General features: G+C 47.9%; 1 protein-coding gene across 4 annotated transcripts in view; it reads right to left on the reverse strand.

The window, feature by feature from the left end:
• The window catches only part of Zdhhc18 (zinc finger DHHC-type palmitoyltransferase 18), a 35128-nt gene extending 14901 nt beyond the window's left edge, over nucleotides 1–20227 (reverse strand). For all 4 annotated transcript variants that reach the window (XM_046468762.2, XM_046468759.1, XM_046468761.2 and 1 more), the window contains exons 1-2: nucleotides 19843–20227; nucleotides 14427–14587 (exon numbers count right to left, since the gene is read on the reverse strand). In XM_046468762.2, the coding sequence (XP_046324718.1) occupies nucleotides 14427–14587; nucleotides 19843–20147 (466 nt within the window). In that variant the 5' untranslated portion in view covers nucleotides 20148–20227. The remainder of the gene's footprint in view (nucleotides 1–14426; nucleotides 14588–19842) is intronic.
• Between the last annotated feature and the right edge of the window lie 1798 nt (nucleotides 20228–22025).

Consider the following 22025-nt stretch of genomic DNA (forward strand, 5'->3'; position numbering starts at 1 on the left):
CTGCCCAAATCCACGTTCTCTGCCCAAATTCACCTTCTCTCCCAAAAATCCTCCACTGGGCTTCTATCTCCAAAAATATACTGTCTGAATCCCGTGAGAACTCAAGGGGAACTCAGGCAGCAGGATACGCCCTATTCCCAGCAGGAATAATCTTAAACCTTAAACCTGGAACCTAAACTGGGAACGCCCTAAACAAGATTATCTTAAAACCGGGAACACCCTAATCTGCCTTGGTCCTTGAGCAAGGTCACTTACATTCAATGTCACTGCAACATGGGGTACGCTGGCAAGGAAATTGTCATACTTACTTGGCTAATGGCTCCCAGCATCTCCCCCCTTCTGATTAATTAAACAACAAGCAATGTGGCTTAAGGACCGTGCCTGGTAGGTTGTCCAATTCAACATATGGTTCTTACCCGTCATCGGAAAACTGACCTTTAGGCGTCAGCCTCCTGTCTTAGGTTGATACCACTGCAATTGAATCATACCCGTCACTGACTACCGGTCCAGCATACAGCCATACTTGTGGATAGGTCTATGCACCAGTGGGGGGGTGAGGTTCTTTGCCTCACCTCTGTTGGCCCCCAAATTTGGCCTTGGTGCCAGTGGGGGAGTGAGGTTAATGTGGCTTATGGACCGTGCCTGGTAGGTTGTCCAATTCAACATATGGTTCTTACCCGTCATCGGAAAACTGACCTTTAGGCGTCAGCCTCCTGTCTTAGGTTGATACCACTGCAATTGGATCATACCCGTCACTGACTACCGGTCCAGCATAAGCCATTGGCCCCCAAATTTTAGACCATCACTAGCAGAAGGGAGGAGGATACAGAAATGCCACGACACCAAGCCAATTGACGGCTCCTTGGGAAAAATTGCATCACTGGTGACACCATCAGCAAAGATATGCCAGCACTACCACAACTAACATGGGGTGCGCTGGCAAGGAAGTAAAAATTGCATCACTGGTTAATCACTATCGCAGATGTAAGAATGGCCAAGCTGGAGCTCTGGATATCAGCTGTTATGGATTTGAGTCAAATCATCTTCTTTTCAATCTGTAGAAATTGTTTTAGTTAATCTCTCTGGAATCCAAATGGGCTGCTGTTCTCCCTGTGGAAAAACACAAACAGACCCGACTCCAGACAATCACTGGGTCAGGACCTTTCCATTGTCCTGTTAGAATATCTTTCCAAAGTACCTTAGGCTTATGTACATTTTTTGGATACATATGCCTTTCCGCAGCACTAAGTCCTGATGAATCCAAATTTAAAAAGTTTAGAGTAAAAAGCGTTATTTTAAGTTTATCTTTGGGGGATATATACCCCCTTCCGATTCCCTCTTTTTGTTTTAATAAGTATGTCTGTATCTAATAGTTGTCTTAGCTTTTTGCATTTTCTATCTGTGTAATACCTTACTTGACACTTTCATCCATTTTCTATCTTATTTCTATCTTTTAGTTTTTTTTTTTTTCCCCTAAGGTTTGTATTTTTACCCTTAGTTGCTTATTTTCCTCCTAGTTTTTTTTTTCCTATTTTGTGGGTTTAAAATTCTTGTCTTCCTACATTTTTTATCTTTCTACATCTTTTTTATCTTTATTCTTTTTAACTTTCTATACTTCTGTCTTTAAAGTTTTTCACTTTAAATTTTTAATCTTCTTTATCTAAATATCTTTTATCCTGTTATCTTCCCATTTTTTTAAAGTAATGCCTTTAAGATTAAGCCTTTTTCCTCCATCATGAAGGCATTTTAACCATCTTCAATTTAACCTTTTAAGCCTTTTAATTATCATCTATACTGTACTTTAAATGTACTTTTTCACCACCTACAACTTCACTCTTTTAAACGAGGCTTAGATTCTATTTAAATCGCTTTAATGTTAGTTTACATGGCTGCCCTTCAACCAAAGGCTTTTTTTTTTTAACTCCATTGAGAAGCTTTGTCTCAATCTGCCATGTACAAATACCTTTTTCTTCTTTCTTCCTTTCTCAAGCTTTTAAAGTAAGTCTAGTTTCCTCAAAATCTTTTTAAATGGCATTTTACAACTTTTTACTTTACCACACAGAGATTATCTCATCTAGAAACATTTCTTTTTCTTTTAACCTTTTATATAAAAATATATTTCCACATCTTGAATCTTTTTCTATCTCTTTTTTAACCATTAACCCTTTATATAAATTCGCATTTTGAAACAACTCTTATAAAATTTCTGATTTAGATAAATTACTCCACTTTAATAAGATGAAAAACTTCCATGTTTTTATGATCCTATAATACTATAATTGAAACCCAATTGAAAATTTTTCTACTCTTTGTATATAAATTACACATGATAGAATCTTAACACTTAGTAACCTTGTTTCAGCAAAGACACAGACCAAAGCAATATTAAACATTTTTCCATTTACCAATTTAGGAAAACACACATAATGTTTAAATATATTACCTTATGGAACTTAATAAGTAAAGAGTGGTTGATGTTTCAACATTTTAGCTTTGTAAATTAATCAGAACTTTGTAGAAACCAAGATCTTAGACAAGTGTAGCAAACAGAACTAGCCATCTCTTTCTTGTTGAAGAAAAATCCTTCTACAGGATACCATGGTGGTCCCATTGATATACTTAATAACTCGTCTTTAAAAAGCCATGGGCTACATTTTTGTATTGTATCAACATATGCCCTAATTGTTCTTGGTATCACTGGGGTGCCTCCTTCCTCTAACAATTTCTCTTGCTCGGAGGTGAACAACTTCAAACCTTGAGTCAACCATTTTCCCCAGTTTGCCTGAGAAAGTTCTAGGAACAGGCAACTTGAAATAAAAACAAAATAAATCAAAACAAGAGCATATTGTTTTTTGAATTGGTCACCCATTCTTTCGCTCTTCCTCAGGGGCAAGCAATTTCACTTACCTCCAAGCTTCAGAAGTTCCCCGTACGGGCCACCAAATGCCACAGTCTGGCTGGGCACAAATGCCGCAGTCTGGCTGGGCACACAATCACGAGCCACCACACAGCTTGTAGATTCAAACAGCAACTCTTTATTCCCGAACTCACACCAGCCGTCTACAAACACGTTCTGGGGAAATCCACGTTCTCTTCCCAAATCCACGTTCTCTGCCCAAATCCACGTTCTCTGCCCAAATCCACGTTCTCTGCCCAAATTCACCTTCTCTCCCAAAAATCCTCCACTGGGCTTCTATCTCCAAAAATATACTGTCTGAATCCCGTGAGAACTCAAGGGGAACTCAGGCAGCAGGATACGCCCTATTCCCAGCAGGAATAATCTTAAACCTTAAACCTGGAACCTAAACTGGGAACGCCCTAAACAAGATTATCTTAAAACCGGGAACACCCTAATCTGCCTTGGTCCTTGAGCAAGGTCACTTACATTCAATGTCACTGCAACATGGGGTACGCTGGCAAGGAAATTGTCATACTTACTTGGCTAATGGCTCCCAGCATTGGTAAAAAAGCAAAGTAACTAGAAACCCATGACCACTTTGGCATACACACACCAGCAATTCTGCTCCATCTGCCTAAGGAAACGTGCATGAGGTGGCAGGGGCCCACGGATGTGTACAAGGATGCTCAGAGCAACAATTGGCATCACAGGCAAACTCTGCAACTACCCAAGTGCCCTGATATTTTTTTTTATATTTTAATATTTATTTTTTAGTATTTGAAGGACACAACATCTTTGTTTGTATGTGGTGCTGAGAATCGAACCCCGGGCCGCACGCATGCCAGGCAAGCGTGCTACGGCTTGAGCCACATCCCCAGCCCAAATTATTATTTTCTAGTTGTAGTTGGACACAATATCTTTATTTTATTTTTATGCGGTGCTGAGGATCGAACCCAGGACCTCACACGAGCTAGGCAAGCACTCTACCGCTGAGCCACAACCCCGTCCCTGATATTTTTATTAAAAGTGTATTTACAACATAGAATTCCATGGAACAATGAGAATGACCGATTCTCTATTAGATACAATACGAACAACTTACAAATATCACACAAAGAAGCCAGACACTTTGCTGGGCATATTGATGTACCCCTTTAATCCCAGTGATCCAGGAGGCTGAGGCAGGAGGAATGAAAGTTGGAAGCCAGCCTCAGCAACTTGGTGAAGCCCTAAGCAATTTAGTGAGACTCTTTCTAAAAATAAAATAAAAAGGGCTGGAGATGTAAAGTATGCCTAGGTTCAAATCACAACAACAACAAAAAAGAAAGAAAGAAACAAACAAACAAACCAGACACCTCAAAATGCAAAATGTTCAAAACAGGCAAAAGTAATCAGGATTACTGATTAGAATCAATATGTAGTTACCCTTGGAGGGGGACAGTAGTCAGAAAGGGGCACAAAGGGGGCTCCTGAGGTGGTAGTCATACACAGCGTCTTGATCTTGGTACTGATCTTATGTGTGTTCAGCCTGTGAACATGCACCCAAAAGAGCATATATAATCTGCAGACTCTTGGTAAACTCATTCTACTTCCATAAAAAAATAAGAAAAAGAAAAAAGAACAAGAAAAGTTGAAGTAACTGATTGGAGGTCCCATAGCTGGTGTATTAGTACAGTGGAATCTAAACCCAGGTCTGCCATGTGCAAAGTCCAAGGTTCTACCCATGGAGCCTCTTGGTACCCGAGGCCACAGAGGAACAAAGTCCCCAGAGCACTGGCTCCTTCCCAGACAGAAGCCTAAGAGTCACATGGGGTAGCCAGAGATCCCCAGCTCCAACTATGCTGCCAGCCACCACTGCTGTTGTATGATGTCCTTGGCCGCTTGACTCCCCTGATTATTTACTGAGTGCCTACATGTGTGCCTGGCACCACTCTAAGTGCTTGGCATGTATTGGTGAACCACACAGACTCCAGTCTCACGTCGCCAGCTACCACTTTCATGAGGTTGTTTCATAATCACCTTTTTTTTTGGTACAAAGGACTGAACCCACAGATATTTTCCACTGAGCCACATCCCCAGTCATTTAAAAAAAAATTTTTTTTTAGTTGTAAATAGACACAGTACCTTTATTTATTTATTTATTTTTTGTGTGTGGTGCTGGTGACTGAACCCAGGACCTTGTACATGTGAGGCAGGCACTCTACCAACTGAGCTACAGCCCCAGCTCCCAGTTCTTTCTAGCCCCTCTCTCAAAAAACAAAAAGCACCTGGCAGCATGGTGAAGGGCGGGGGGGTTAGAGGTCAGTGAACACCCTCAGAAACTGGTTTTGTCATTGACTGGTTGTATGAGGCTGAGTCAGGCGAACACCTCTGTGCCTCCACTTTCTCATCGGTGAAATGGGAATCAAAGGTAGAATGGTGTCTGAATCCTGGCTCCACTTATTACTACCCGGATTTCTTCTGATGCTGGTGTGAGGAAATCATCTAGCCTCTCTGTGCCTAACTGCTGAAAGAAGGATAATAGTAGTACCCACTTCACAGGTTGTCATAAGGATTAAATGAATTAATACAAGGTGTGGGCTACTACTGTTAGTTCACAGAACAACTGAGAGGAAGAAGGGGAGAGGCAGGGGAAAGGAACGCTTCACGGAGGGCTATGTGCTGAGTACTTTGCAGACATACTTCCTTCCCTCCTAATAACATCCCCTCAAGGTAAGAGCATGCTTGTCATCTCCAGGTTATAACTGACACTTGTTCAGTGAGGTTGAGTGGCTTGCCCAAGGCCACACAGCTAGTCCACAGCAGAGCCCGGATGTGAACCAGTTTCAAAGCTTGGGTTTGTGGTCTTTCAGGAAACATTAAAACTCTTTTTTATTTTTATTTTTATTTTAACCCAGGGGCACTCTATCACTGAGCTGCGTCCACAGTTCTTTTTATTTTGAGACCAGGTCTCACTAAGTTGCTGCGGCTGGCTTGGAGCCCACCACCCTCTTGCCTCTACTTCCCAAGTCTCTGGGATGATGGTATGTACCATTGTGCTTGGCGATTCTAACCTCTTCAGTTTAGAGTTGAGAAAACAGAGGCCCAGAGAGGTTAGGGGATTTGCCCAAGACCACACACAGGCAGAAGCAGAAAGCCCATTCTGGAGTCTCTTTGCAGACATCATCTTTCTTGTCCCTATCTGGCCAGTCTCCAGGTCTGGACATCATCTTCCTTCCTAATCCTTCACCCTCTATTCCCAGCACAAGTGCAAGCCTAGAATCACCACCCAGATGCCCTGGATGAATCTTTACTTTGGATTTCGTTCTTTTTTCTTTTTGGATTTTGGAATATTTGCATATACATAATGAGATATTTTAGAGATGAGACCTAAGTCTTCACATGAAATTCATTTATTTCATATATCCCTTATATACACAGTCAGAAAGTAAGTTAATACAATATTTTTTAGTGTGCCTGTATTTTGACTGCAAACTGTCTCATGAGATCAAGTGTGGAATTTTCCACATGTGGTTTCATGTCAGCCTCAAAAAGTTTTAGATTTGGGGTTTTTAGATTAGGGATGCCCAGCCTATAAATATTAGGCAATTTTATAATTTATTTTGAGACAGGGTCCCACTAAGTTACCCAGGCTGGCCTTGAACTTGCATTCTTCCTGCCTCGGCTCCCCCAGTAGCTGGGATTACAGGAGTGTGCCACTGGGCCAGCTTAGCCATTACTCTTATTGTTGTTCTATGAAATTCTACATTCCACACTCAGGGTCATGAAGAAACCTTCAGAACACAACTCATCTGTGAGTGGAGGACAGCCACAGGCCCTCTTCAGCACTGAGAGAAGCTACTAGAATCCTCAGTGGATCCCAATGGTCCTTCCCAGGACAGAGGGGAGCCTGTGACTCTCCCCCAAGGCAGGGATGAAGCCTGACCAGCATGTTCTGGCCTCCAGCAACAAGGACTCTTCCCAACTCTGAGAAAGAGGAAGTGAAGCTGTGCACACACCACTTCCTCAGACCTTCAAGAGACAGGGAGGCAGAGAGAGGTGCCATATCAGAGCGAGGGTACCAGCTAGGTGCTGAATAGAGGTCACTGGAGGTTTGGCAGGGGCAGCTGTCCTATGCTTATTCTCAGGCCAAACAGTGCTGACCACTCACTGGCCCAGACTCAGCCTCAGAACCCTCCTCCAGGTGCTCCTCCCAGCAGCTGTGGCCAATGACAGCTAATTAGCAACTGCAGCAAGTCCCTTGGCCATTCCTGACCGAAAGGCTGAGCTTCTTAAGTTTCTTTCTTTCTTTTTAATTATGCCAATTCTATTCTTTACAAATCATTAGACTGTTTCTTTTGTAGTGTTGTTGTTTTTTTTCCTAGTAGGATTGTAGGTTTTTTTTCTGTCTGTTGGTTTGCGTGTGTGTGCCTCTGTGAGTATATGGTGCTGGGGACTGGCATGCTAGGCAAGCGCTCTACCTAAGCCACACCCCATCCCAAGTCTTGAGCTTCAATGTAAAGACATGATTTCAAGGTGTACTGACATTCCCTGTTTCACTGGACCACAGAGAATGCTCTAGGCTAGGCAGGGGATATGTGTCCACATTTTGCTGATGGGAGGAGAGTTCACTCCAGCAGAAAAAGGCAGGGCTGAACTGAGAATCCTTACTTCCCGGGACAGTCTCTGTTCATTCTTTAAAAATGTGAGTGCCCACTTTGTACAAGATACTGCTTAAGGCCTGGGTGTGGCAGGTAAGGAGAAAGTACACATAGATAAGTCAGAGATATCTGTTTGTTCACCCTGTGCCTGATTGGCACATGCAGGTATTCAAAAAATATTTGTTGAAGGAGGAGGGACTGATCAGAGGAGATGCTTTCCTGCACTAAGGAAATCTAAGACCTGCTCCAGGGCTCCTTCTGCTATGTCAGGCTCTTCCCCCACCCCTCACCTCCAAAAAAGGTGCTCTCATGCAAGCAAGGCTCTCCTACCCCTTCTAGAAGGGTATCTAAAATCTCTGAGGATGTGATCACAAGGGGAGGGACTTATCCTTTCCCAGCGAATGGCTATGATAAGATGCAAATATACTTCCTCAGAACTTCCTCCTGACCAAGGGACATGCTGGGCGTCATGAATGGCTGAGGTTGTTATTATATTAAAGGCCAGTGCTGGTGTGGAAACCCCCAGGGCTGGCTGGCTCTGGACTGCTGGGGATGGAACCCAGGGCCTCAGGCATGCTGGGTAAGCTGTCTGCCACCAAGCTCCACCCCCAGCCCCTGAGAAGGTTTAAGTGAGGGGAGGCCCTGACTGCTTTACTGCCCCCCTGTCACCACCTATGGAGGTAACTGTGGTCTCCCAGCTCCCAGGGCCAGCTCAAGGTCAGCCACAGTGCCCAGGTCTCTGGGGGTAGGTCACTGTAATCCCTGCATGACCACTGGGTTCATTCCCAGAGGTTTATGGAGCCTCTATCACCTACCAAGCCTAGTGCTAGGCCTGGGGATACAGGAAGAGCTCAGCCTGAGGGCAGTCAGGTAGAGGAATTGTGCAGGAAGCACTGAGTCAGTATTGGCCACCATGCAGTGACTCTGGACCAGCTACGTGTCATTTTTTTATAATACCTTTATCTATGTATTTTTAGGTGATGCTGGGGATCAAGTCCAGTGCCTCACACATGCCAGGCAAGTGCTCTACCACTGAGCCCCAGCCCCAGCCCTGACGTGTCATTTTTTTTTCTTCATTTTGAAACCTGGTATGACCACTTGTTGGTCTAAGACTTTGAGGAAGCTGCTTAGCACCTTGAACCTCACTTTCCTCAAGTCTAAAATGGGCAATAATAAACCTCGCAAGACACACAGATAAGATAACATCAAGGTCTAACCCATAATCAGTCAATTACTGATGCAACTGTCTATACTCAATGCCTTGAGAATCAGCAGGGAGTAGTGGAGTGGAGACGGGAGGCAGCATACAAATCAAAAGTGGCAATTGTGCTGGACCAGAGAGTATGAGACCACAGGCCTGCCAGGGCTGGAAGGCATAACAGCAGAGGGGACAGCAGAAGGGACAGCAGAGGGGACAGCACGAGCACAGGCAAAGGCCCTGAGCACACAGCTGAGCTTTGGGTCCTGGGGAGTGGGAGGAAATGAGGGCAGGCAGGGCTGCAGCTGGCTTCCTTCTGCTGGCTCCACCCCTGTCAGCGAACATTCCGGAAGATGGAAGATGACTTGTTTCCTGCCGGGACACAGCATCAGTGAATCATGTCATGAGAAATGATTCCCTTCACTACTCTCCATCAAGGGAAAGCCACAACTCTTAATACCTGGAACTTCGAACCTCCTGCACTGCAAAGGGACTGCGGTCCACGGGCAGCTGTAACCGCCAGGAAACCTGTAGCATTGCGCCTTTGCTTGCGTGACTGATCTACAGAGAGGAAGTTGAGTCTGGTTTTCCACTTAACAGGGTGACAGACATTTTACTTTCAAAATATACAACCCCCTGATGCCTGAGGACAGGGCTATATTCTAAGAAATGTGTCATTGATCACTAGGTGTGATTTCCTCATTGTGTGAACAGTAGCGTGTACTTACACAAACAAAGAGGACTATGATGCCACTAGGTGATAGGACCTTATGGGACTACAGTCCTTTATGGAGTATGTCATTGGCCAAAATGACAGAATGCAGTGATTATATTTAAAGGAAAATACCAGGGAAATGAAGGTACATATGGATATGGGAAGGGCAAGAGACATGAACTTCATGACAGATGGAAACAGCACCGAGGGCTCCGGGAATCACCCAAGTTCCCAGTCTAGGAGGACCAGGGACAGATTTGGGTCTCGGAGAAACAACTGCAACTGAAGACCAGGATTGGGGGCCTGGCCAGCAGAGCCTGAGTCAAGCCAGGAGGAAGGTGAGGCGGGTCTGCCCCAGGAAGCGGCCTTCAGGACCCGGTGGAGAGAAGGACCTGATGGTCTGTGAGCTGGCACATAGGAGCACACGGGAAAGACTGCATCTGTCCCATGAGTGCACCTGGGTCTAGCTGGGTCTAGGTGTGCATCTGTCCCTCAAATGCAGATGTCTCTGTTATTTCTCATCAGATCAGAAGCTTCTCAGGAGTATTATTCCCACACTCTACCTCTTCCAACTGCCCAGAGCCCGCAGGCTGATCCAGCTACATGGGCACCAGGTGACAAGTCCCGATCTCAGATCAGGGTGACCAGCTGCCCTGGTTTGCCTGGGATGATTTAGACCTCTGGTGCTAGGACACAGCAGTCCTAGGAAAACTGGAAGGAGCTGGTCACCCTGCTGCACAGGCACCTTGGACATCTACAGGACTGAAGCTCCTGGCCTCTGGGGCAGAATTAAGAACCTTATACTAACTGGACATGGTAGCACACACCTGTAATTCCTATGGCTCAGGAGGCTAGGCAGAGGATCCCAAATTCTTTTTATTTTTAAAAAAGTCAATCATAATCCCTATGGTTGCCTATCACCAGGTCAGTTTGTGGGCCTCTTAACCTGGTGTGGTTTTTTTTGTTTTTTTTTAAAGAGAGAGAGAGAGAATTTTTTAATATTTATTTTTCAAGTATCGGCGGACACAACATCTTTGTTTGTATGTGGTGCTGAGGATCGAACCTGGGCCGCACGCATGCCAGGCGAGCGCGCTAGCACTTGAGCCACATCCCCAGCCCCGAGGATCCCAAATTCAAAGCAAACCTCAGCAACTTAGTGAGGCCCTCAGCAACTTAGTGAGGCCCTGTCCCCTGTCTCAAAATTAAAAAAAAAAAAAAAGGCTGGGGGCATGGCTCAGTGGTTAAACACCCCTAGGAAAACACCTTATATTATTGCAAGGCACAGTGGTGCACACCTGTAATCCAGCAATTTGGGAGACTGAGGCAGGAAGTTGGAGACCAGCCAGCCTCAGTTGAGGCCCTTAACAAGGCCCTAAGCAACTTAGCGAGATCCCATCTTGAAATAAAATGTAAAAAGGGCTGGCAATGTAGCTCAGTCATGGAGTGCCCTTGAGTTCAAGTCCCAGTACTGCAAAAAAAAAACCAAAAAAGTAAATAAAAATGGGCTGGAGGGGCTGGAGTTGCAGCTCAGTGGTAGAGCACTTGCCTGGCATATGTGAGGCCCTGGGTTTGATTCTCAGCACCACATATAAATAAATAAAATAAAGGTTCATTGACAACTGAAAAAAAAAATTTAAAAGGGGTGGGGGGAGCTGGAGAGTAGCTCAGGGGTAAAGGGCCCCCAAATTCAATCTCCAGTTTGGGAGAGGGTGAAAGGAGAAGTCTGCACTGTCTGCATGAGCCTAGGACCAGGAATCAGTGCGTGTTTCTATGACCACCACCTCAGAGTAGACCTTCACCCTCTCAGAAAAGTCCCACAGACTTAGTCCTTACCAAGAAAACATTTCCACTTTGATCAGAAGCCTCCTGGCCACACCCCAAAATCTGGCTTCAGTTGTAGCTTAAGGATTCAAAGGTCCCAAAGATGTCGCTTTCAGACTTGACGACTGATCTCAAAAGAAATCTCTGGCCCTGTGAGGCTGATCCACTGTCCCCTACACTGTTCCCTTCCTTGCTGTGGTGTTCCGCGTGCTCCAGTCAACTCGGCCTGCTCAGCAGCCCCAGGCCTGTCCCTCCTCCTTCCCACTCCTGTCCTCTCTCTAGTCCATCTTCCTGGCCCCGCCCTTCCGTCTTCCTGTGCTTGAATCCCACCCAAACTTCATGGCTTGACTCAACTGTCACCTCTCTAGGAAGCCTCTCCAAGTCTTTCATGTGGAAGACACTTCCAGTCCCTGCATTCCTCTCCCAAAGCCTGGCCTGGCCTGGCCTGTGGTGGGCAGGCCTTCCACAGTGTGCTGACCTAGACCAGAAACCACTCAGACTCCTCGCCCCTCTGCGGTAAGGAGGCAGCACAGGAACTCACACACAAAGGCAAGAACCCACAGTGCCTCCATGGGACATGCCAACCGTCTCCTGACAGCCCCACGGGCAGCAGGGAGCATCTTCACGGAGGTTCATTCTTAGTGGTTCATCCATCCTGTCAGCCTCCATCACTGACCCTTCCACATGACAAGGTGAACAAGATACTTGTGTATCTCACAGCCAGGGCAACTCCATAATGACAACCTCGCAGCACAGGGGAGAAAAGAAAGGAGAATGCACACGGGAAGGTCATGGATGGCCTGGCTCAGGTAGGTCCCAGAGTGCAGACAGAAGGACAGAGGGACTGTGTCCCCACGGCCACGTCAGAAGACAAAGCAAAGGGTTTGGGGGTGAGGACACACTCCATCTCTGTTCCTTCACCCTACGCCTTGTGACCACCAACTCAGTGTCTGCGAGGCCTACAGGGTCGCCTTCATCATCGGATGTTGTGAAGAACTGTGGGGATAATGGAGGGAAGGCACTGAGCAAATGGTCACGCTCTCCCCAAACATGGGGATTACTGTTGTCATTATCACCCAAGTAGCTCACAAGAGGTCAGAGGATTTCCAGGCTGCCAGATCTCAGAGTCTGGCTGAGCAGGACCATAATCCTGCCTTATGATTAGCCCTGACCTGCAGGGGAGGAGAAACCAGGTGCTGGGCGTCCTTGGCTGCCAGGTGCACCAGCCCAGGTCAGACCCAGTGATACTAAAGAGGCTGCACCTGGGAGGCCGTGTGGCCAGTGGCCGGGGGTACAAAGGGAAGGAAGCTGGATGGAGACGACAGTCAGGCAGCGGCCCTGGGTGTGGCTGTGAACAGGCTTGGCAAAGGAATGAGACAGAACCCACAAAACTGGAGAGAGCACCCCGCTGGTCCCTCCCAAGCTGCTCTGGAGAATTAGTGAAATTACTTCCAGTGATGGACACAGCAGGGCTCTGACATTTACAGGCCACTAGATCTCTTCAGGGCCAGCTGGGCATTTAAAAGCCTGTCAGGGGAAGGAACCAGCCATCAACCGGAAACCCCCGAGGTGTGCACACCTCACGTCACTTCTCGACAGGAAGGAGCTAGGGTGGAGCAAGCTGAGATTAAGGCCCTGTCCCCAGAGCCTAGCGGTCCAGGGGAACTTGCAGAGCAGGCTAAAAGGAGTCAAGGGCCACACAAGGCACCTGCTGTCCCTCACATCCACCCAGTTTGTTCACCATCCTGGGATTCTCCCTTTACTGTTTGAAGATCCTCGTATTTCTATCACATCATATGGGGCCCATCTCTTAGAGGGCTCCTGACCACCCGATCTAAATCAGCCCAAGCCCATGTCTACTGTGTCCCTCTGCTGTCCCTTCCCCAGGCCCTCATCTCTACAGGCTCATGCCTCTGCTCAGATATCACCTCCTTCACAGGACCTCCCCTAACCACATTGTTTAAAACCCTATGCCCTTCCGCAGCTCTCATCCTCTCTCCCTCCTCTTTCTGTCTGAATCCTAGACATTTAATTATTTGTTTACTGTCTCTCTCCTCCCCTGGAATATCATCTCCATGAGGACAAGGATTAATGTTAGTTTTGTTCACTGCTACTCTATCACCAGCATCTAGAAAAGTGCCTAGCACATAGCAGTTGCTCAATAAATGTTTGATGAATAAATGAATTTATTTATGAATTTTTTTTTAAAGAGAGAGTGAGAGAGGAGAGAGAGAAAGAGAATTTTAATATTTATTTTTTAGTTATCGGCGGATACAACATCTTTGTTTTGTATGTGGTGCTGAGGATCAAACCTGGGCCGCACGCATGCCAGGCGAGCGCGCTACCACTTGAGCCACATCCCCAGCCCCTTATTTATGAATGTTTAAGAGGAGGGCTGTAGCCAGACTGCCTGGGGTCTCAGTGCAACTCTTTCATTTACTGTGTGATCCTGGACTATTTACTTACTTTATCTGTGCCTCAATTTAATCAATCAGTAAAAAGAGAATAACAATGGTACATTTCATAGGATTAATGGGTTCAATAAGATCATGCCTATGAAAAGGTTAAAATAGTGCCTGACCCTGAGTCAGCACTCAGTGCCATGCTGACTGCCAATACAGTCTTTTCTTGGCTAGTTCTTTTGTTATTGTTTGTTCATTTGTTTTTGGTACTGGGAGTTGAACCCAGGGGCAATTAACTACTGAGCCATATCCCCAGCCCTTTTTATTTTTTATTTTTGAGATGGCATTTTGCTAAGGGCCTTACTAAATTGCTGAGGCTGACCTTGAATGTGATCCTCCTGCTTCAGCCTCTCAAGTCACTGGCATTACAGATGTGTACTACCATACCCAGCTTAGCTAGTATTTCTTTCTTCTTTTTTTTTTTTGGTCTGGTACTGGGGATGGAATGCAGGGCCTCACATGCCAGGCGAGTGCTCTGCCACTGAGCCACATCCCCAGCCCTGGCTAGCATTTCTTGCTTGTTTATCATCTGGCTCCCACCACTCCAGCGTCCACTCCGGCCTGCCTTGCTCACTACTGTAACCCAGTTCCTAGCAAAGTGTTAGAAGAGAAAAATTGGGCCTCCTCCCAAGTCCAGGAACTTGGAACTGGGAAAGACACAGCTTCAGCTGGGAGTATAAATGAGCCTCACCAATCTGTTTCTCCAGAGCAGCTGCTTCACAGACAGTGGCCCGGGGCAGGATCCCAGGGTCGGTGAAACTTGTTTGCAGCAGGCAGCTCATGACGAAGAAGAAGAGGATGGCAGCGATGATGGGGATTGCCAGGGTCAGTTTGCGAGCCAGGTAGGGGCAGCTAGAAAGAGAGATGGAGAGAGAGATCAGCAGATACCCCAAGGACTCGCTGGGGCACTAGGTATCACATTTTTGAATAAAGCTGAGGCTGAGGCATAGCTTCTGGGTGAGTGCAGCCACTCCCATATAAGTGCCCATAATAAGCATCCCTTATCTAGCCTTGTAGGTCGCCGCTGAGCTCATGGCAAAGTGATCAATAGATCCCAGTGCCATTCCCCCCCACACACTGAAACAGGGTCTCACTGCATTGCCCAGGCTGGCCTTGAACTCCTTGCTAGGCTCAAGTGATGCCCCCATTGTAGGTGCTGAGTCTACAGTTGTGCCACTGTACCAAGCTCATATCCCAGCACTCTTAACCCCAGTGCTTAGCTGCAGCCTCAGGATCCTCTGAAACACAGGGCTCCAGGCAGTACTAAGAATTAAGTGAACTATCACGATAAACCACCCATGGCCATGTTTGTTTATTCATTCACCTTGTCACTCACTCCCCAAATATTCTTCTTTGAGCCAGGCAACACTTTTAATAAGCAGCAGGAATAATGGCCATAAATATGACAAGAGTCCCTAGCCCATGAGGCCCCCTGAAGGAGAAACACCGAAGCTAAAACCAGAATGAGTAGAGGGTTGGGGGCAACAGCACGGTCAGTCATGGCCACGGTCACCTAAGGCATGATAACTCCACAGGAATGTGCCAGGACCCCTAACCCTAGGTGGCTCAGAGAACAGCCAAAAGAAAGCTCAGGCCCTGTGAGGCTGCTGGATGAACATGTGTCCTCCTCTACCAGGCAGGTGGGCAGCCTACCACAGGCCCCCATCCCTCTCTCAGACCCATCTTCCATCCTTTTTTTTTTTTTTGGTAGTATTGGGATTAAACCCAGGGGTGCTTTATTACTGAGCCACATTCCTGTCCTTTTTACTTTTTAGTTTAAAACGGGGTCTCGCTAAGTTGCTGAGGCTGACCTTGAACTTGAGATCCTACTGCCCCAGCCTCCTGAGTTGCTGGGATTATACCATGTCGTTACATTTTGAATATAATCCAAACTCCCTACCACAGCCTCATAGGCCAAGCATGGTCCAGACCCTACTGAATTCAGGAAGGTTCCTACTGAAGGTTTCTCCAGCCTCATTCCATGAAATTCTCCTTGCCCCCATGAATCCTGTTACAATTGCTTCAGGATAGCCCCTAAAACAAACCTGGCTCTTTCCTACATCAGAGCTTTTGCATTTGCTGTTCCTTTTTCTGGAATGCTCTTCCTTCCTCAGAAGGACCATCCATGACAAATTCTGTATAAAGCAGCCCTTCCCATACTCTTTATTTCTTGCATAAAATTAAAAATATTAATTGTCTGCTGATGTGTTAACTGCCTGTTCCCTGCTGGGACACAATCCCCTATGAGACGACAGACTGTGATCCCCTGTTCACCTAACATCCCCTAGCACCCTGCCAGCACCTGGTACCAAGAAGGTGCTCAGTATATATCTTCCAAAAATGAATGAATAGTGTTCCCCTCTGGCAAGAGGTCAGAAATAGCTGTCTTCTTCGACGGCATTTTATGTGCCATTTACGGCCTTAATTCATAAATTATTATTAATAATATCTTAAGTACTAACAATTACTATGTGCCATAAATCTTTATAGTAGAGCTAGGTACAGTGGCACATGCCTGTAATCCCAATGACCCAGGAGGCTGAGGCAGGGGGATCATAAGTTCAAGGCCAGTCTCAGCAATTTAGCAAGATATTGTCTTAAAATAAAAAAAATGAGTTGGGGATGTAGTTCAGTCAGAGTACCCTTAAGGTTCAATCCCTAGCACCAACCAAACAAACATCTTTACAGAGACCCTCTGAAATTATGCTTCTTAATTTATAGATGAGGAAACTAAAGCTCAGAGAACTTAGGTAACTTGTCTGAGGTGAGGGGGGACTCAAGCCAGATCTGACTTTGAGGTCTACACTATATTAATCACTGTCATATGCTGCTTTCCCTCCTAGAGACAGAGTGGACTAATGGAGTAGGAAGCAGCTATTTGGAAATGACTGGAGGCTGGAGGCTTGAGAACAGCCAAGAGGCCAGGAGCCAGTACAGAGGCCGGGAGCAAACCTGTGGGCATCTACACACTGCTTCTGAAGCCTCTAGCATCAGGTGCTATGGCTTCCACAGAGGCCTTTCCCCTGAGGAGCAGAGACTGCCAAGGACAAGAACTCCTAGGGGCCCATGCTCTACTCCACAAATCTCAGTGCTCCCAGATCTGATTCTCAAAAAGAACCAGCTGGGAGCTCAGGGTCACCCACATGGCAACTCGTCCAGTTCATGCACAACCAGACTTCTCTGGAGAACGGAGAATATTTGAACTCTGAGACTTGTAGAACCTTCAAGAAACACTAAGTCCGGGCTGGGGATGTGGCTCAAGCGGTAGCGTGCTCGCCTGGCATGCGTGCGGCCCGGGTTCGATCCTCAGCACCACATACAAACAAAGATGTTGTGTCCGCCGAGAACTAAAAAATAAATATTAAAAAATTCTCTCTCTCTCTCTCACTCTCTCTTAAAAAAAAAAAAGAAAGAAAAAGAAACACTAAGTCCTAGTTTCTTGATTTTCCAGAGGGGAACTCCTGGGCCCACAGCTAGATTTAAGTTCACCTAGCTGGCCAAAGTCTCTGGGCTCCCAAAAAATGATTTGCTCATTCATTCTTTCAACCAGTAGTTGCTGTATTTAGTACTTGCAATATACAGGCACTGGTTCTAGGGACTAAGGATACAACAGTGAGGAGAACAATACCCTGCTCTCATATACAAAGGCAGGCAAGAAACTACCAAACAAGTATGCATGCAGCATGGATGTCAGGGAAGGGTGTGGAAAAGGAAGAGTGAGGCACGAGGCTACGTGAAGGAAGGACACTCTGAGCGGTGAGAAGGCCCCGAGGTAGGAGTGTGCAAGTAGGCCAACCTGCCTGGATGGGAATGCACACCAGGGCAATGGGGCAGAAGCAGACAGAAGGGAAGCAGGGACCAGAGCTCTGGCTCCTACCCAGAGAACCAGGAGGACTGAGATCTGACTTGGAATCAAAGGGACACTCCTGCTACAGTGGTGGGGGTGGGTGGGAAGTAGGCAGAAGCCAGGAGGCCTGCGCAACAATCCACCAAACCAAACAAGGAAGCAAAACCATTCACTGCAGAAAAGGCCCCAGATGGCCACCTGTATCTTTTCCCAGAGCAATGGGGGTGTCTGAGCATCTCCGTGCTCCCTGTCCTCACTAAAGGCACTTCCGCCACTCCAGGTTCTTACTGAGATTTCACTCTGGTCCAGACCCAGGTGAGCTCAGGGACCTCACCAAACCCTGCTGCCAAATCTACCACTTCAAGTGAGGACAAGGACAAGCAAAGACAAAAGCCAAGATGATTCACAAGTGTTCTCTGAGCCTGGAAGTCCTTGTTTTCTCCCTAGCAAGGGACAAATAAGTCACCAGCAAAGCTACTCACTCAGCCAGCAACCGTCCTGCTTCTGAACTGACTGAATCTCACACTGTAGGTCACAGGGCCAACCACTGCAAGCACTGCTTCCTCCTGCCTGGGCAAGAGACTGAGCACAGCCTGGGGCTCCTGGAGGAGGCACTTTCATAGCATCCACAGGTCTGGTCTGGAAAACCAGGTCTGAAATTCAGCCCAGGGGCTTCCCTGTGGGCTGGGAATCCAGAGCTTCTTTCTAAATCATCCCTGAACTTTTTTTTCCACAAAGACAAAGAAAGAGCAGAGTGTTTAGTGGATGAAAAGAAGAAGCCAATTTATAGGAAGTCTTCACCTTGCTTCAAGGGGCAATCTGAGGTTGCAGTTACATGATCTAGCAACTGGAAAGGGACCTGGGAGCTGGTATCTTTGTGACAGCCTTGCTATGGCCACATGCCCTTGTTAAGTGTTTTTCTGGTGAAGACAACAAGTACTAACAGCAGCCAACATCAGGTTAGTGTTACTGGGCTAAAAGCCAGCAGGCCAATCTCATGATCACCTGGGGGGTAGGTACTATTAAAGACCCCATTTTACAGATGAGGAAGCAGGGGGTCTGAAAATTGGAGTTACTGCCCTGAGGTCACAAAATTAGTGTGAGGTGAAGCTGTTGGCCCCAGAGACAGAGTTCTCAACCACACCACAAGAGGACCACAAGAGATGAGAGCCAGGAGGGGAAGGTGGGGCTCATGGGGTGGGTGTGGATGCCTGGGATTCTGTGCAAGGAATTATGTGGCAGGTGGCTCCAGCTAGAGAGGTAGGGTGGAAACTTCTGATCACCAATGTGGTCCTGGTAAGGTTATAAGTACCCACTCCTTCATCCACAAAACAGATATCCTGTGTGGGACAATCCAGGGTCACTGGAGAGACAAAGGAGTAAAAAACCCATGGGGCAAAAAGGACCTGTCATACCAAAGCACTCTGGATCCTTTCTTTAAGAAATAACAAGGCACATAGCTATTCCTGATGTGGAACAGGCCAGAGGAATGCTCCAGAATGGTAAGAAGGGGAAAAAAGCCATGAGGTCAGGAATGGGGGCAGGGACCTGGAAGACATCTGGGGGGATCAGGGGACTAAGGGAAGGACAGGAAGCTCTGAGGAAGCTAAGGGAAGAAGGAAGAGGCAGCCAGAGAGGCCCCAAGATGTTTATGGGAGGATGCCTTGGGATCCACAGTGAGCATGACAGGGAAAGCAAAAACGGGAGGGGTCTGAAAGGAGACTCTGGGATGACCTGGAGGGAGCAAGAAGATGCTAGGAAATTCAGGATGGTATGTACATAGCCAAAGGACATAGAAATTTAGAAGTTGTCTGGAAGGCTCAGAAAGAAAAGATGCCTTGAGGGGTCAGAAAGAGTGTGGGACGTGCAAGAGATGGTCCAGGGATGAGAGAGCAGGAGGGCTCTACCTAAGGAACCGAGGAGGCCTGGGGGGCTGGTTCTGGGAGACTGGGGGGGGGGGCAGTGTGAAGGGACACTGGAGGGTGGTGTTCCTTCAGAGGCCGGCAAAGGCAGGGAACCAAAGCAGAGAGGCCGAGGACAGAGTGGCTGGCAAGGGTGGAGGGGTCCAGGGCGGGCAAACAGGAGATGAGTCGGGAGCCAGGGGAGGCCTCAGGACAGACCGGAGAGGAGCAGGCGGCTGCGGGCGGGCTCAGGGCTGAGAGGGCGAGTGCCCGGAGGGGCCGTGCAGGTGGGTGCCCAGGCAAGGGGAGCAAGAGGCGCGCGGCCGGCGATGGGGACGCGGCGAGCGCCGAGAACTCACTCGAAGACGAAGAAGAGGACCGTGGTGCTGAGGATGAGCAGCAGCGTGAGCGCAAAGACGCCGCCGTGACCCGCCAGCATGAGGCGGCCGCCGCAGTAGAAGCGGTTGCGGCCCGGGAACACCTCCCACTTGCGCCGCGGGCGGCGGCCCAAGCTCCCGCTGCCGCTGCCGCTCCAGCGCGGAGCGGCGGGCGCGGGCCCGGGTCCCGGAGCGGGGGGCGCGGCGGGGCCGGGGCGGCGCGCCCCGGGGGAGGCGGGCGGCGGGGCAGCCCCGGGGCTGATCTGCTGGTACTCGCAGTCCTTCATGCGGCCGGCCGCGGGCCTCGGCTCTGTGCCCCGCGGGCCGGCCGGACCGCTCCGGGACCGGGGCGAGCAGCGGAGGTGGCGGCGGCGGCGCGCGCGCGCGCGCGCGGCGCTCGCTCACTCGCTCGCTGGCTCGCTGGGGGCGGCCCCGCCGCCGCCCCGCCCCCGGCCCGCCGCCGCTGCTACCGCCGCGGCCTCCCGCCGCAGCGCCCTCTCCGCCGGGGCCCGGGATGGCGCGGCCGAGGCGGTCCCGGCCCACAGCAGGACCCCAGCGAGTCCCTGCGCCCCCTGCGCCGCTCCCCCCCCCCTGCAGTTCTACACCAGGAGCCATCAGCAGATGCGCTCTCAAGGGCGCTTTCTCTTTTGCAAGCAAACCGTTTTTTAGGAGCCCACTGTGTGCCAGGCACTGTGCCAAGAGCCGAGATTCAGGTGGTGGCCCAATTTATAATTCCCGGGCCAGGCTTTGCACATCCCTGAGGACTGACTGGAAGGCATTCTGGAGGCAGGCATCTTTGGGAGTCGGGGACACATCCAAAGTTCAAATGCCCAAAGGGCCCACCTTCTGGTCTCCCTCACCCAGCTGTCCTGGGCCCAGACCAGAGGTTCCTAGGTATAGCCCAGCCCGTAATGCAGGGGTCATGCCTGAGGGCCTCCGTGGTTTTTTTTGTTTTTGTTTTTGTTTTTGTTTTTTTAAGGAATTCTGGATATATTCGTGTTCTATTGCTACGGAACAAATTACCACAAAGTTAAAAAACACACCTATTTCTCATGGATCCCAGGTCAGGAACCCAGAACCAGTAGAGCTAAATCCTTTGCTTGGAGTCTCACAGGGTTCCAATCCAGGTGCAACCCAGTGCAGTGTCCATCATTCTGGAGTTACTCTAAAACCTAGAGGAGGGCTGGGGATGTGGCTCAAGCGGTAGCGCGCTCACCTGGCGTGCGTGCGGCCCGGGTTCTATCCTCAGCACCACATACAAACAAAGATGTTGTGTCCACCAATAACTAAAAGAAATAAATATTAAAAAAAAAAAAAAGGATGTGGGTCTGGTGGTATAATTCAGTGGTAGACTCCTTGTCTAGAATGCACAAGGCACTGCACTGAGTTTAATCCCCAGAACAACAAAAAAAAAAAAAGAGTAAAGAAAAAAAAAATAGCTGCCACTTTTTTTGTCATTTCTGAACTTTTTACAATATGGTCTCTGTCTACATCACTCCTCAAAAATTTCTACTTTGAATGTTACCAGTGACCCATTTGTTATAATTAAAAACTACTACTTCTCATCAATACCCACAGTTCCCAGCCACTGTCACCAATAGGTGTGGCCATGTGACAGAATTCTGGAGGTGGTAGGTTCTACTCCCAGCCTGGCCCATAAAACTTCCGTGTGCTGATTCTTGCCTTCCTTCCCTTCTGCTAGTAGAATGGGAAAGACTCCAAGAACCTAGAAGAGGGTGGAACCACAAGATGAAAAGAACCTGGGTTCTGCATAATTGTGGAGAGCAGAGCTCTCCCTACATGACTATTGAACTCTGAGGTAAGCAAAAAATAGACTTTTGTTGTATAAGCCACTGAATTTGGGAAGCTGTTTGCTATAACAATTAGCTAACCCCCGTTTTTGTGGTACTAGGATTGAACCCAGGGGTGCTTTACCACAGCTATACCACTAGCCCTTATTAGTTTTTTTTTTTTTTTTTTTTAATTTTGAGACAGAGTCTTACCAAGTTGCCCACGTTGATGTCAAACTTGTGATTCTCCTGCCTCAGACTCCTGAGTTGCTGGGATTACCCTACCCAGCTAGCTGACCCTTATGAGTACAAAATTTGGTACCAGGAATGAAATGCTGGTATAATAAAAGCAAAAACAGATAGCACAGCATTAAT

Source organism: Marmota monax, unplaced genomic scaffold (genome assembly GCF_021218885.2).
Source record: "Marmota monax isolate L192 unplaced genomic scaffold, Marmota_monax_Labrador192_F-V1.1 WCK01_AAM20220418_F8-fsc00008, whole genome shotgun sequence".
Taxonomy (NCBI): domain Eukaryota; kingdom Metazoa; phylum Chordata; class Mammalia; order Rodentia; family Sciuridae; genus Marmota; species Marmota monax.